The following is a 13,719-nucleotide window of genomic DNA, read 5'->3' as shown; positions in this document are numbered from 1 at the left end:
GTGGGGGAACTTGCACAATCGGTGGCTGACTACATCCAGAAATGCATATACTATTATATATTGTACATATATTTATTAGTTTCAGATGTAGCCATTCTTGTATTTTGCTTGTTTACATTATTGTATTTTGCACAACTCTGTTGCTTGTGAAGCGCGCACACAAGAATTTCACTCACATGTGCTGTACCAATGTACCTGCACATGTGATGTGACAATAAAAGTGATTTGATTTGATTTGACTAAATACTTTTTTGCCACACTGTAGCTTCAGTTTCCTGTTCTTGTCTGGCAGGAGTGGAACCTGGTGTGGTCTTCTGCTGCTGTAGCCCCTCTGCCTCAAGATTCAACATGTGTATTCAGTGACGCTCTTCTGTATAACTTTGTTGTAGTGAGTAATTTGAGCTGCATCCTTCCTGTAAGCTTGAATCAGTCTGGCCATTTCCTTCATTATTACCTCATTATTCAAAGCAGATGAGGCGTTTCCACCCAGAGAACTGCCACTCAATGGAATTTTTTTTTTAAACCATTTTTTGTTAACTCTAGAGACGGCTGTGTGGGAAGACTACCCCCCCCCCCAAATTCACTTTAAACTTCAGCAGATCCTCTTGACGATTAGGTGTTTGCGTTAACAAGCCATACACATAATGATAATGATTTCAAAGCTCAAATCACAGGCTGTAATTTAATTTGAAATGATATTCTGGCACATGTGTACCACCAACATGCCAATCAATGGATTGGAAGGTGGACCCCTGCAAATAGCACAAAGTCATAAAGAAACCAGCTGAACGAGGATAAAAGCAACAAAACTGTTTCATAAAAAAGAACCTTTAATGAGCAGAGTTCAGTCTACAGATTTCTCAACTCTGACATCAGAGCACAAACAGTTCACAAAGAGTGGATGAGCTGCACTGTTGAACAAATACACATCAACTGTGTCTACCTGTTTGCGAATCCTTCAGTGTAGAAATGAAACTACTGAAGCGTTGCAGAGTTTAATTGTGAGCAGCTGTTCCAGATGCTTGGTTTAGATTGAAAGACGAGTGATGTATTCACACCTGCACGTGCTGTTTTCAGATTAGTTCAGCTGTGACTGGATGATGGAGGACCAGTGGGAGCTGGTGCTATCCCATCAGGTTGTGAGGGTGGGTCTGAGATAGTGACAGAAGAACTTTGTGTCAGTACACTCCGAAATAATATAAAGTAATAAATCTAGGACAACAGCGGAAAACACTCACACATGCCATTTGGAGCTCCAGGGTGTCGAGGAGCCATCGTTTGGGCATTTCCTCCTGCAGGCATCATTCGGTTAGGAATGGACTGGCCTAGGGAGGAAAAGGGATTAAAATTCAATGGCAGACTAATAGACAGGACTGAACCGATTTCTGTGGCAGTGGATGCACCTTACAATGTGATCATGTTATGGGTTTTATATAAAGAATTGAAGGGTTAACCATATTTATAGACTGATAGAATGCTTTCAGTGTCCATGTTCAGACCTGAATGCTGCATTGTGTAACCCGGCTGCCCCTGCTGCTCCCTCTGCTGGCGAACCTTCATCTCCACCTGCTTCAGCTGCTCAGTGTGGAAAGTCTGTCTTTCCGTCAGCAGCTGTTGCCGCTGCTGCTCTAACTGCATGGGACATGCATATGCACAGGTGTTAAATACTGTTTTTGGTTTCTATGTGGACACAAACCTTTCAGAGATCTACTGGAGTGTGGAATTATAGCTCACAAATGAGCAACAAGACATGGAGTATTTAAGTAAAGTTTCCCTGTATAATAGAAGACATCGTTATCACTCACAGCCTCTTTCTCGCGGTCCATGATGGTTTCAAGTTCTTCGAAGTGTCTCAACTTGATCTCCAGCTTCTTCATCTGGGTCTCCACCAGCAGAGCAACCAGCGACTTGATCTTTCTCTCTTCTACTGCTGCCAAATGCTTCAAATACAGAGTAAAAAAAGCCAGTGATAGAAGACAACAGTAGTTGGTATAGTGGTTGTAATAGCTAAGAATGTAGCACAGGTAAAACAACCACAGGAAGTGGAGACAAACACTGGGAAGTATACAGTATATTCTTCATATATCCCCAATTAATTATATGCAAAGTGGGAGAGTTTCCTTCAAGTAACCTTCAAGATATTTTACATCTGTTTTGGTTGCTAGGAAACCTGTGGAATAAATGGAGAAAAAAAACCCCCCAAACCCTCCACTTAAGCATTTCTTTAGTTTATATATGCGCGATTGGTTGGATTTTAAGCCAGTGGGTGGGCTTTACCTTGGCCTTCGTGGCAGCCGAGGACAGAGCTGCTGCTGCTGCCGTGGCAACGCTGCCCTCCACCAGCTCCAGCTCCATCACTCTCCTCCCGTCGTCCCCATCCCCCTCCCGCCGGCCTGCGTTCTCGTCGCCATCTCCCCTTACTGAAGCGCACACGAGAAAATTTCGTTATTAGAGCCGCTGATGCGTATATGCATACATACGATGCATATTCACTGTAGCGCACATATTGATGTACCATCTCTCTCCTCAGCAAGTATATTTTCAGCATTTTCTCTTTTGACTCCCTCCACTTTTGGCAAGCTGGGTTCCACCTGGAGCCCGTCAGTCCTGACAGTAACCTGAAATGCAAACACACGCTCAAGTTAAGCAGCATACTCCACCAGCACACACAATAAACTCTCTGAGCTCCTACTGGTACATTACCTGATGAAGGTTAGAATTTGGCTCCAGTTTTTCTGCATCTACTGCTTCTATAAGATACAAAGCAATAAAATGTTAGATTATGACAGCACAGTGAGAGAGTAATGTGCAATTTTGCCTTTCTATATTTCAGCATTACCATTCTTTTCTGGCTGGTTCAACATTTCAGAGGCTTTTTCCGTCGATTCCTCCTGTACTTTAGAAAACTCCTCTGAAAGCAGAAAGCAACAGTCACAACACACATTTCCCCTGTTTTGCAAACATTGTGTATACGATATACTATCTCAGAGGTACTTAAAAACTTAGATTACACAGAAATGAACCTTCTTCCCTCTGTAGTCTTACCCAATGCTGCCTTAGCTGCAGCTGATGCCACACGAGGATCCACCACAGATGCCAGAAAGGCCACGGTGCTCATAACAGGGTTCTCTGATTGGCTGAAAGGCACAGGCTGAAATGCCAGTGGACCAAGAGAGGCCGAAGAGTCTTCTAGGTAAGGGTCTTCTATCGGCAGACGGAGGAAGTGGAGGATACATTCGTCCTGCGTTCTGGAGCCCACGTGCTCTGAAACTTTGTTCCAGTCATCTCGGTAAACCTCTAAGGCCTGAGAAACGTAGAGGTGGTGATAGAGAGACCAAGACGAACAAGGCTTAAGGGCTTGGCTAAAAGATCTCATTACATAAAAGATCTCATAAATAAAAAATGCAAAATGCATGTGACGATAAAGTTACTGGTCTTACCTCTAACAGCAAAAGAGTCTCCTGCTCTGTCCACTCTCTTCCTGCACTCGCTCCTTTAGTCTGAGACAAGTATCACAAATATGACAATGATTTAAGAATAAAGCCTGTATGACACTGTTATAAAACACATTCTGGTCTATTCTATGAGACACAGTGGAAGAGTGTCTCTTTTAAGGAATTTTGAGACTTGCTGTTAAACAAACCTCTCAAATTAAGACGTATCTTCAAGATTCATAACACTCCGCAAAAGTCTTGAGCTACACTTTAATACTTTGCTAGAAAAATGGGACGTGGATGCAGCGATTTATTAAAACATGTACACATGCATGGAAAAACTGACTTTGTACAATTATGATGAGCTTCGAAGTTTATATTCGGTATGACTACCTTTATTCTTTAACACACCCTGAACAGTGTGTGAATGTGAGAGTGAATGAATAGTGGAATTGTAAAGCGCTTTGAATGTCTAGAAAAGCGCTATATAAATGCAATCCATTAACTCTCTTAGGCAGCTTTCTTGCAGTTTCTTTAAGTAGTCTTAAAGAATAATTCTCCAGGCTTCTTGAAGGACATTTAAAGCTCTTCTTTGGATGTTTGCTGCATTTCGTTCTGTTCTCTATCAGGCCTCCACTTGTCCGGTTTGCTCAATTTCTTTAAGGACACACTGCACACCATGCTTTGAAACGCCAATTCATCAGCTAAAAGCTCTTTCAGAATCACCTTGTTAGTGTAAAAACACTATTTTATGCCTGTCAAGCTGTGTTATCTTTAGCATTTTTCACAGATTCGACTAAAGAAATGAGAACAAATTCTGTATTTTTGCGTCAGGCTGCAAGACACAAAGTGCCTGAAGATACTGGTTGTGTCAGACACAACACTGGTTCATCCCATGAGTTTGGTGCCTTTTTATTATTCATATGTCAAGTGGTTTAAGTGCCTTAAAATGCTCTAAAAATAATCAGGTAAGAGGACTGGACTGAAAATTGTTGAAAAAGTATCCACTTTCCAAAGAGAACTTTGGACAGAAAGTCTGGAGAACTATTTCTCAAGACTTGGCACCATGGAAGCACAACATAAAGAAATGAAAACTGGATCAAGACTTGTACTGAGCTGTAGTTGCTCTTTACTGTAAGCACCATTATAAACTATTTTTTTTAACTTTTTGTATTAACAGTGTAAGACCTTAGGGTGTTTCTTGGCATAGATGTCACTACGCAGACCAAAGTTTTGGCAGTCTGAAGGTTTCTCTCTGCTCTTTTCTGGGAAATACAACATGTGCTGTGAAGCTGACACCTGCGGAAATAAGTAAGATTTTGTCAGAAGATGTTTCACATGACAAAAACGTTTTAAACTTGTCTGTGCTGAGAGCTTTGCGCAACAGCATCACGACAAACCTGTAGCGGTTTGTGTTGCAGGGGGGCCAGCCCAGATGGCGTGTCAGCGAGTACGTTGAAGTGAGGGGTGGGTGGAGGTCCCATAGGGAGAGGCCTGCTCTCTGCATCCACTTGGTAGTTAATCAAACCCCACTGCTCCAAGAATGCATGAACCCTGGACACAAACATTTGTTTCATATTAATTCTAATCTGCTGTAGCTGGAACAGCCCCCATAGCTCAAACACATGTAAATACATTAACAAACTCAACATGTTTTAGACACAAATACTTATTAACTACAGAATCATTAACGACACATATACCACCTACTGCTGCTTTCCAGCATTAACAGATTTCATTTACTAACACATTCACAGATGAACACCTACACACTAAACCTAATTTAGCAGATGCAGCAGACACACATGACAGCAAACACCCACACGCACAAAGTTATACCTTATGAGGGCACAAACGTCTCCAGTCAGGTTGCGTCTACAGGATGTTGAACTGAGGTATTCCTGGGGGTTCAGCCGGTATGTGTCGATCATGAAGTTACGATATGCCAGGTAGCTGTGAAGGTGTAAAGAAAGCTATACTGAGGCCTTCTCGATCATCTGTAATAGCGGTAAAGTCTAAACATCAGCAGTACTCACATTTCAGGAGTTTTTGACTTGTTCTTCCCATTGAAGAATTCAGGGAGTGCACGTTTCTCTATCGAGTGAATGCTGGACAAGATGCACAGGGAGCTTTTAGGTCTTTTGAATAAAATTAAGAGGTTCAGCATACAGGTAAATGCAAATACATATTCTTACCAGTTGTAATTGAACCATGATGTGTAGCTCGGTATTATTATGTGATGTGTTTGTTCTGTGATGTTTTCCTCTCCCTCTGATAGGCGTGGGATCTCTGCTCTTCCATCCTCATCTTCCTAAATAGAGATGAGCAATACACAGAGAAATATTACTTTTTGCAAATCTGGAAACTAAACCCAAAATTCCTACAATTAGAAAAGTTTTAAGTGAGAGAAATGACATCATATTTACCCGTCCTGGGAAATCATCCTCCTGGTCATCTGAAAAAAAGACAGTGGTTACAAGGATGTAAAAAAAAAAAAAAAAATCACACATAAACATACGAATGACATATTTTAAAAAAATTATTTTAATGTTTCGAGACTTCTCTGTATGCATTTACGATGGCACAAGCATGCCTACCTAGGTCAGCCATGATCCCTCCTTTCACTGGAGTGTTCTCACTGTCCTTCTTAAGGTTGACTACATAGATCGGATAAGAAAATATTAAACACATTTAAACACTTTAGAGGAAATGTACACATTTTTAATGAGTTTTGGACACTGTCTTCAAGAGTTTCACCATTCTTGGGTAGTATGACCTCCTCCATGTTAGGCACAGGAATCGGGTCTTCCATGTCTTTGGTCAGGTCCTCTTCTGGCTCCTCGTCCTGTTGTCCACGCCTTCTCCTGTGTGTGAGCACACAAATCAACAGTGATACCTTTTGTGACAACCCAAAAGCACAGCCCCGTATTAAAAGAAACACCTATGTCTTACCCTTTCTTTCCTTTCTTCCTGCCTTCAGAGGAGGGAGGGGACGGGGAGCGCCTTCTCTTTTTGGAGGGTGTAGACTTTGGATCCTGTAACAAAAAGTTAAAGGCAGATGGAGAAAAACTAAAAATGGAATAGAGACTATTTTGAAACAAAAGAGCAGGATTTGCAACTTTGTGTCTGACAGCTGTTTTTCATCTCTAGAATTGTCTGAAATGGGAAAAGAAGCGTGTCTGCTTACAATTCTGAGAACAAAAGAATCACACAACAGGATCACACCTGCTTTTTGCAGTTGATTAAACTGTTAAAACGTAAGCATGCATTAATAACAGGGGAACTCCTTCCTAAGCCTACAGACCAGTGCCATTTTTTACTACTTCCCACAAACCTGGTCGTCTTGGAGGTGAATACGCTGCCGGAGGATGACTGGCACATTCCTTTCGTCCACACAGTAGTCTTCCTCATTCATCCATTCGTTGAAAACATCCGTGTCCAGAATCCAACCAGCATGGACCTGGAGAACACGCACGCACACACACACACACACACCCACACAAATTGAATATTAATGAGTGATGCATACTTCGGTATCTCATCAAGTGTAAGAAAGGAATACAGAGCATGCTAAATGAATAGGATTCAGTCAGCTGTAAAATTTCTGTAAATTTTTTAGACATTATATAAAATCATCTATTATTTATAGTACGCGTGGTTCCTTAATGTCCCCGCTGACAATCACATTCTGTCTGACAAAGAAAACTGAAGACAAACATCACTCAGTAACTGCAGCAGTAACTAACTCCTGACAGCATGATGTATGTGGTGCCACACTAACCCTCCAGGGCCTTTCTGGATGTGGCAGCTCTTCAACCTCTCCCTCAACATCACTCGATGACAGCCAACTATCATAACTGTAAGAGACAAGAGACGTTGTCACTTCATGCTGGTCAAGTGTTGTGTGTGTGTGTGTGTGTGTGTGTGTGTGTGTGTGTGTGTGTGTGTGTGTGTGTGTGCTTGCTTTACCTGTCAGGGTGCATGCCCCAGTGTACCAAGACATGCTTGTCTTTCCGCATGACAGGACGCATCCATTCATCTAAAAACAGATGTGTATACAAAATGTATTTAAGCTAAGTGGTAGGCATCATAACATCAGCAAACACATATACACATACAAACTTTAACTAACCTTCCTCTGTCGAGGGAGGGCAGGGGTATATGTGATGACTGGCAAGCGTTCTGTCCTCTGTAACAGTACCCTGCAGGGGGACAAACTGTGAATCAGTAGCACTGAAATCCAACTACTGTATCAGAGCTACATACATTTAGTCTCACTCTGAGCTACAAATAATCTTCTACTTATTTGCAGTACTTTACCTGATGTTTGGTGATGATGCCAGTTAGTCTGCCGGCCAGATCCTGATCCAGTGTAGGGTCCAGATATACGACAGGCAATGACATGCAGTTGTTCTGTTGTGACAAATATTCAAGTTTGTGAAGGAACAGTCCTTGGTGTGTATGTGTGTGCAGTTGTGTGTATTGAGATTTGCAGTTTTCACCTGGATCAGTGCTTTTTCAATTGTACCAAACATCTCCACGTTCCTCTCAGTCCTTGATGGATTCTGTAAGTCAAACCTTCGCCTGTGTGAAAATAGGTAGAGAACAAAGAGATATTAAGGACACAGGTGGAAGCAAATGAGATCTGTTAGGGATCATATTAGGAAACTACCCACCAGCCCTGATCAAACTTGAACTTGTAAGCTGTGCCAAGAATGTGGCAGAGTCCATCGCCTGGTCGCAAGTCAAGGAAGCACTGTGCCTGTAGAGAAATCAACAAGGTTTTCTTGTGGGTTTGGGTCATGGACATGAACAACTTTCATATTTGGGTGTTGTTGTTGTTTTTAATCCTCTTCACTATTAAGTGTCACGCATACTTAGAGGCAACCATTTGCTTCCACAGTTTTAAACTCATCAATCAATAATCAGTCTACTACTACTTTAATACTCCAAGTACACTACAAAGTCAAAGTGAGGCACTTACAGCGACTTACAAGCCAATTCTATCAGGCATTTTAAAGTCACTTGTGACGACAATTAGATAGACAGTGAGAGATAGACTCACAGGCAGCTTGGTGAGTGCAGGGCTGGTAGCTTGTCGGCCAAATGCATCCTCTTGGAACTGGAGAAGCTGCAGGGTGACTGCAGCCAGGACCTGGCAAGATGGGGCATCCGCCAGAACATACTAACAAACAGAGAGGGTTTGAAATTAGATAGGAGTAGAATTTTTATTTATCGTGCCACTCAATACTCTATTATATACACAAGCTTAGAACTGTATTTACATGTGATACGACTGCGCTAGATTTGCACTTCACGTTTGTATATTTTTCCTTTTGTGCAGGGTCCGCTGACTTAATTTCTCTATATCTAGACAGCCAGTGTATGTTTACGCTGTAACCCACTGGGCTTGCTAACAGGGAGGGGGAGCGGCTAGCATCTTGCTTAGCTTCCTGGTCGGCTAACTACCTTTTTGTAGTGCTTCCCGATCCACTGTCTCACCACTTCCAGCTGGGCTAAAGTATCCGGACTCTCCCAAAACCTAGCGGACGGGCTGCTGTCTTTTTTTCGGTGTGCAAATGCACCGGGGGTGGCTTGGCTTGTCCCGGGAATCCCGAGGTTTGTTCCTCCGGACATTGTGGTCGTAATAAAACGTAATTAATTTTCAAACGTGAGAACAAAACTGGCTAGCGCCCTCGCTAGCGTTTGCGTTCTCGTGTTCCCTCGCGAGAACGCAAACGCAATTTAGCGTAAGGCTTTTCAAATTAATTAAAATTTAACTGTCATTATTCAGTGTTGTGGCTTTATTTGCGCGTGTTCTTTGCTGATTTTTTATATAGAGGAAAATTAGATATTATCGTGTTTACAGAGGAATACACACGTTTGTTACTAGCCGGGAACTTTATTTTGAAGTACAAGGAAGGAACTGCGCAAGACAGAAAAACACTCGAGCAAGTAAAGAGAAGAAAGTGTCATTGGTTAGTAAAACTCGTAAACATTTACTGCTCTACTAAATACGGCTGATTCTGGATGTCATTTGTCGTCAGTTACTCATAGTTTTATGTTGCAGTAAGTTCCGATGAGTCGTAATTTTCCAGCCGACAGTCTCTGTGTCTCTTACTTCACATTGGAGCGAACTGTGACTCCTGTCATTTTCTGGCAGTTACCTTCCGTTTATTGCATGATTGCACAGAAACTGTCTTTCGTGCATTTTAACCAACGTGAGTACCATTATCTTATACATCATCTCACTCTAGGAACTCGTCCACGCCCAGAGATGTAATGGGTGTCCATGGTCTGACGACCTTTGTAGAGGGGAACAGACACTTCCTACAAGATGTGAAGTTTAGGGACAGTCGGCTCGTTATCGATGGGTGCAGTCTTTATTTCCGCCTGTACTTTAGCCACGGATTGGATCAGCTGCACGGAGGGGACTACGATGCCTTTGCTTCCCTGCTCACCCAGTTCCTCACTGCACTGGCAACCTGTAACATCCAGCCATATGTGGTTCTGGATGGAGGTAAAGATGCTTTATACAAGGCCGTCAAGTTAGGATGTTTTAAGTATGTACTTTTCTAGACATTTAAAAAAGGGGACAGCTTACATTATTTCTTTTTCTTTTTATTCTTTTTCTTTTAAGTTCTCTGTATTTGGGTACAACATCATCTAATATCTTCAATTTAAGTACTCACCTCATTTAGTAAACATTCCCCTTAATTTCAATAGGACATCTTAACTTCAGTCATCTTTATATTGCTTTTCATTGTAATAACAAATAGGTCTGTAGCTTATTAAATCATTATATCATTGAACTATATTAGATTTTTTTATCCTTTACATTTTCATGAATGCTTTTGTTGCTTATATCTTTGATCTGCACAAACCTAAAGCAAAAACCACTTTTCACATTAAATAATGCTATAACACCTGCAAACATCTGTTTTCCTATCTTTTTATTATTATTAGGGATGGACCCCAGTAACAAGAAGTTTGATACTCTACGCCAGCGCCTGCAGTCCAAGATAAAAGAGGCAGACAACCTCTCTCACGGCCGCAATGGCTCTGTTCTCCCCATTCTTACAAGAGACGTCTTCATTCAGGTCCTCATCCAGAGTGGAGTCCCGCTCATCCAGTGTCCAGCTGAGGCTGACTGGGAGATTGCGTGCTTGGCACAAGAGTGGAAATGCCCAGTGCTGACAAATGACAGTGACTTTTATATCTTTGACCTTCCAGGTGTGGATAGTCTCTGGACTTTAACATAGATGCAAAATAGCCCTTTGGTGGTAACAGTATTTTGCAGTATGTATTTTCTCATGTGGTATCTATCTCAATTGTTTTCTGATCTTAGGAGGTTATCTGCCATTCCGTTTTTTCCAGTGGACCAACCTTAACGGTAAAGCCTCGCAACGCTACATCTTAGCTCGCTGCTACACCACTGCAGGCCTGTGTCGCTTGTTCGGGGGCATGAACCCCGAGTTGCTCCCTCTATGTGCTGTTCTGACTGGAAATGACTACGGAACTCCAAAAGATACTGAAACCCTTCTCTCTCTGTTAGATGCAAGTCTGTTAAGGAGAGTTGGCGGCAGGGGTAAAGGTAGATCACCCCCTTCTCGTATTGAAGGCCTCCTTCTTTGGCTGTCCTCTTTTAAAACTGTGGCTGAGGCCTTAGAAGAAGTGAGCAGCCTAATGGGGGAGGAAGCCTGTAAGGGCAAAAGAGGGCAGAAGGGTGGTCTCGCATCCAGGCTGCTGGCATGTATGCAGGAGTACCATATCAAGGCTCCGAGCTCTGTGGCCCGCTGGTTTTCTGGAGGTAAGGCATTTCAGGGAGGGCAGACCTCTGGGCCGGCACAGCTGCCGGAGTGCCTGTCGACAGCAGCACTTCAGGGTCGGCTTCCTCCCTTGGTGCTTGATGCTTTGGTGATGCGCAGGGTCCTTCTCATCCCGCAGGTGGAGAACAGTAAACTAGCTAGCAGCCACTGTAGTTCTAGAGCCATTCGGCAGGCTGTATATGGGATATTACTGCACAGATCTCAAGATAATGTAACTGAAGGAAGAGTTGGAGGTACACAGCCAATGAAGGGGCCAGGAGGTGAAATACAAGATACGAGGATGCAAGAAAACAGACAGGGAATGAGAGGTGGGAGAGGGCGAGGAGGAAGGGGGTGTGGAGGTAGGGGTCAGAGCATAAGTGCAGCATTTAGCAAGGAACAAGCAGCTGGGTCATCAACAGTCCAGGCTCAGGGCGCTCCCATTTCTGTGGAAGAGTATGATCGCTTGGACCTGAACTTGAAGAAGATGGAAGTGGAGGCAGTCCCACTCAGAAACCATGTACACCTGGCTGGACTTGGTCAGGTAAACATTTTTCAGAATCAGTATTTGTTTTGCATCTGTCTGGAGTTAGAAGTTTTCCACATGATCTGATTGTATTTTTCAATATTTTTGTTCCAGGCTCCTGCAGCAGTCCGACTTGGTGCCCTGTTACAAGTTTTGGGCGTGAACCAGTCAGCCTTAGTTTCCGTTCCTTTCCACCTGCAGCTGCCTGTAGCTGTGACAGGATTCTGGTTTCGAGAGGCCACACCGACACCCTCACAGCCCCAGGTGCAAGCTTTGGTCCTAGGCATGGTTTATGGAGAGGTCTTCTTGAACACACAGCTTGGAGCTATCCACTATCAACACACTGGTTAGTTGGATTGTATCCCTCCTGGTTTCTTCGACATGGTTAAAAAGACTAATATGCCTTAGTAACATGCCAACCTTTCATTTTTCTTGCCATTACCTAAAAGCTTGTATTTGCTTTCAAACACTGCAGTCCCGCAGCCAAACTGGGCTCTGGAACATAAAGTGTGTGCAGGGCTGGATCGACAACGTGTGAGACCAGGTGAGAGACGGGGAGTAGATATTGGAATGGCTCACAGTTTCAGCCAATGGCAGGCCTGCCTTTGGAGTGCACTTTGTCTAAATCAGCTACTGCTGCTGCCGCTGCCAGAACCTCATCTCTCATGGTAAGTACTGTATGTCAATTACATTTGAAGTGAGTTTGGGGTTTTTCTGCTAGGCTTACACAAATGGGATGATAATAATTATATGTGATATCTGTCCACAGTTATACCACGATGGTAAAGAGTATTTTTTTAGAGTACATTTTTGCATCTTTGTTGCCTTGTTCTCACTCCCTCTGTCTCTCAGGTTGTTCAGTGGTACGCTGGTGCACGGCCTCGTCAGGTATCTGAAAGGAGGCCGAAATGCTGAGTCTCTGCTGCCTGGGGGATCTTTGTCTGCGCAGCTCTACTCCTCCCTGCTGAATGCTGTGAGGAACTGCAGTTCCAAAGCCACTCACTCATCCTCAGAATCAGGGAGGAGGGGGAGAGGCAGAGGGCGGGGAGGGAGAGGAAGAGGAAGAAGAGGGAGAGGTGGAAGAGGAAGAGGAGCTCAGGGAGGGGGGAGAGATGCTAATGAGATAAACAACCGGTTTGCTCTCCTTATGAGCGAGGAAGAGTCTGATGATGACGATGAGCATTATTGATAGGGAGACAGAAAAATTAACAGATGGATAAAAAACACTTGCTCGGGGGCCAAATTAAGGAAGGCCTGTCAGTGGTTTACAACAGTTGCTCAGGGAAAAATGACAGCTCTTAATGTTTACCACTGTGTATGTTGCACTAATTTAACTTCCTCTAGTCATAATGTTTAATTGTGCATTGCCATCTCGAGTAATGTCTGTAAAGACATACGTTCATATCAGAACATCAGTTTTTCCACAAATTATACAATTTTAGCATCATTATGCATCATGAGCTTTTCTCAAAGTAATCTTACTCTAATGAATGCACTTGTTTTCAGCTTCCCAGTTTTATTTACATATTCGAGCACAACATTTAAACAGTTGTCAGTAACATGAGCAGAAAGTTGTATGGCAGCTAATGAAAAAGTCTGGAGCATTTTATAAAATCTTACATTTTCTTCATTTCATTGCAGCTGCCTTATGTTTCACTAACTTGGTGCTCTTATATTTTTAATCATATTTGTATTTGAAAAGAAATGGAAACGTGTTTTGTAAACCATCACATTGAGCTATGTGTTTTAATTGTAACTGCTTATAGCTAAGAATAAAATGTTAACGCTTTCTCTTTAAAGGCACAACACAAAGCTAATGAACAGTAAGATGCTACACTAGTGTTAAATCAGCACACAGCCAAGAGTTAAGTACTTACAGATGCTGTATCTACACTTTGACACAGAATATTTTACAGCCTATAAAAAAAACTAATTTTACAGTGTTTTGTAT

The 13,719-nt window shown here is 42.7% G+C and overlaps 2 protein-coding genes across 3 annotated transcripts; one reads left to right on the top strand and one right to left on the bottom strand.

Moving 5' to 3' along the window:
- Positions 1-812: 812 nt before the first annotated feature.
- On the bottom strand, positions 813-9,161 carry smarcc1b (SWI/SNF related BAF chromatin remodeling complex subunit C1b). Its single transcript, XM_013909612.1, has 28 exons — positions 8,904-9,161; positions 8,500-8,619; positions 8,111-8,196; positions 7,937-8,018; positions 7,755-7,847; positions 7,567-7,636; positions 7,404-7,473; positions 7,216-7,291; positions 6,769-6,894; positions 6,387-6,469; positions 6,192-6,298; positions 6,032-6,091; positions 5,861-5,889; positions 5,630-5,745; positions 5,471-5,542; positions 5,274-5,387; positions 4,835-4,988; positions 4,623-4,733; positions 3,441-3,500; positions 3,046-3,304; positions 2,840-2,911; positions 2,704-2,750; positions 2,516-2,618; positions 2,278-2,420; positions 1,806-1,940; positions 1,500-1,632; positions 1,239-1,325; positions 813-1,151 (listed from the first exon to the last, which is right to left on the bottom strand). The coding sequence occupies exons 1-28, from the start codon at positions 9,069-9,071 to the stop codon at positions 1,084-1,086; spliced, it is 2,844 nt and encodes a 947-aa protein (XP_013765066.1). The 5' UTR covers positions 9,072-9,161; the 3' UTR covers positions 813-1,083.
- aste1b (asteroid homolog 1b) lies at positions 8,996-13,567 on the top strand. Of its 2 annotated transcripts, none has more exons than XM_013909657.1 (7): positions 8,996-9,053; positions 9,692-9,954; positions 10,401-10,667; positions 10,783-11,786; positions 11,883-12,114; positions 12,244-12,436; positions 12,621-13,567. In XM_013909657.1, exons 2-7 carry the CDS (start codon positions 9,717-9,719, stop codon positions 12,955-12,957), a joined length of 2,271 nt encoding a protein of 756 aa, XP_013765111.1. In that variant the 5' UTR covers positions 8,996-9,053; positions 9,692-9,716; the 3' UTR covers positions 12,958-13,567. The 2 variants fall into 2 exon arrangements, with proteins under 2 accessions (XP_013765111.1, XP_005728327.1); XM_005728270.2 differs by lacking the exon at positions 8,996-9,053 and adding an exon at positions 9,331-9,412.
- Positions 13,568-13,719: the final 152 nt, after the last annotated feature.

Source organism: Pundamilia nyererei, unplaced genomic scaffold (assembly GCF_000239375.1).
Source record: "Pundamilia nyererei isolate P.nyererei 1_Seehausen unplaced genomic scaffold, PunNye1.0 scaffold00028, whole genome shotgun sequence".
Classification (NCBI taxonomy): domain Eukaryota; kingdom Metazoa; phylum Chordata; class Actinopteri; order Cichliformes; family Cichlidae; genus Pundamilia; species Pundamilia nyererei.
Note: the sequence above shows the minus strand (reverse complement) of the source record. Positions and strands in the feature narration are given on the sequence as shown.

What these genes read in the sequence shown, in the direction of transcription:
- smarcc1b (XM_013909612.1), bottom strand. Translation starts at nt 9,071, where the DNA reads ATGTCCGGAGGAACAAACCTCGGGATTCCCGGGACAAGCCAAGCCACC. An exon ending in TGGGGCATGCACCCTGACAG is followed by an intron (nt 7,292 to 7,403) that starts GTAAAGCAAGCA and finishes TGTCTCTTACAG; the next exon opens with TTATGATAGTTGGCTGTCAT. An exon ending in TTCACCTCCAAGACGACCAG is followed by an intron (nt 6,470 to 6,768) that starts GTTTGTGGGAAG and finishes TTTTTGTTACAG; the next exon opens with GATCCAAAGTCTACACCCTC.
- aste1b (XM_013909657.1), top strand. Translation starts at nt 9,717, where the DNA reads ATGGGTGTCCATGGTCTGACGACCTTTGTAGAGGGGAACAGACACTTC. An exon ending in ACCTGGCTGGACTTGGTCAG is followed by an intron (nt 11,787 to 11,882) that starts GTAAACATTTTT and finishes TTTTTGTTCCAG; the next exon opens with GCTCCTGCAGCAGTCCGACT. An exon ending in TATCCACTATCAACACACTG is followed by an intron (nt 12,115 to 12,243) that starts GTTAGTTGGATT and finishes CAAACACTGCAG; the next exon opens with TCCCGCAGCCAAACTGGGCT.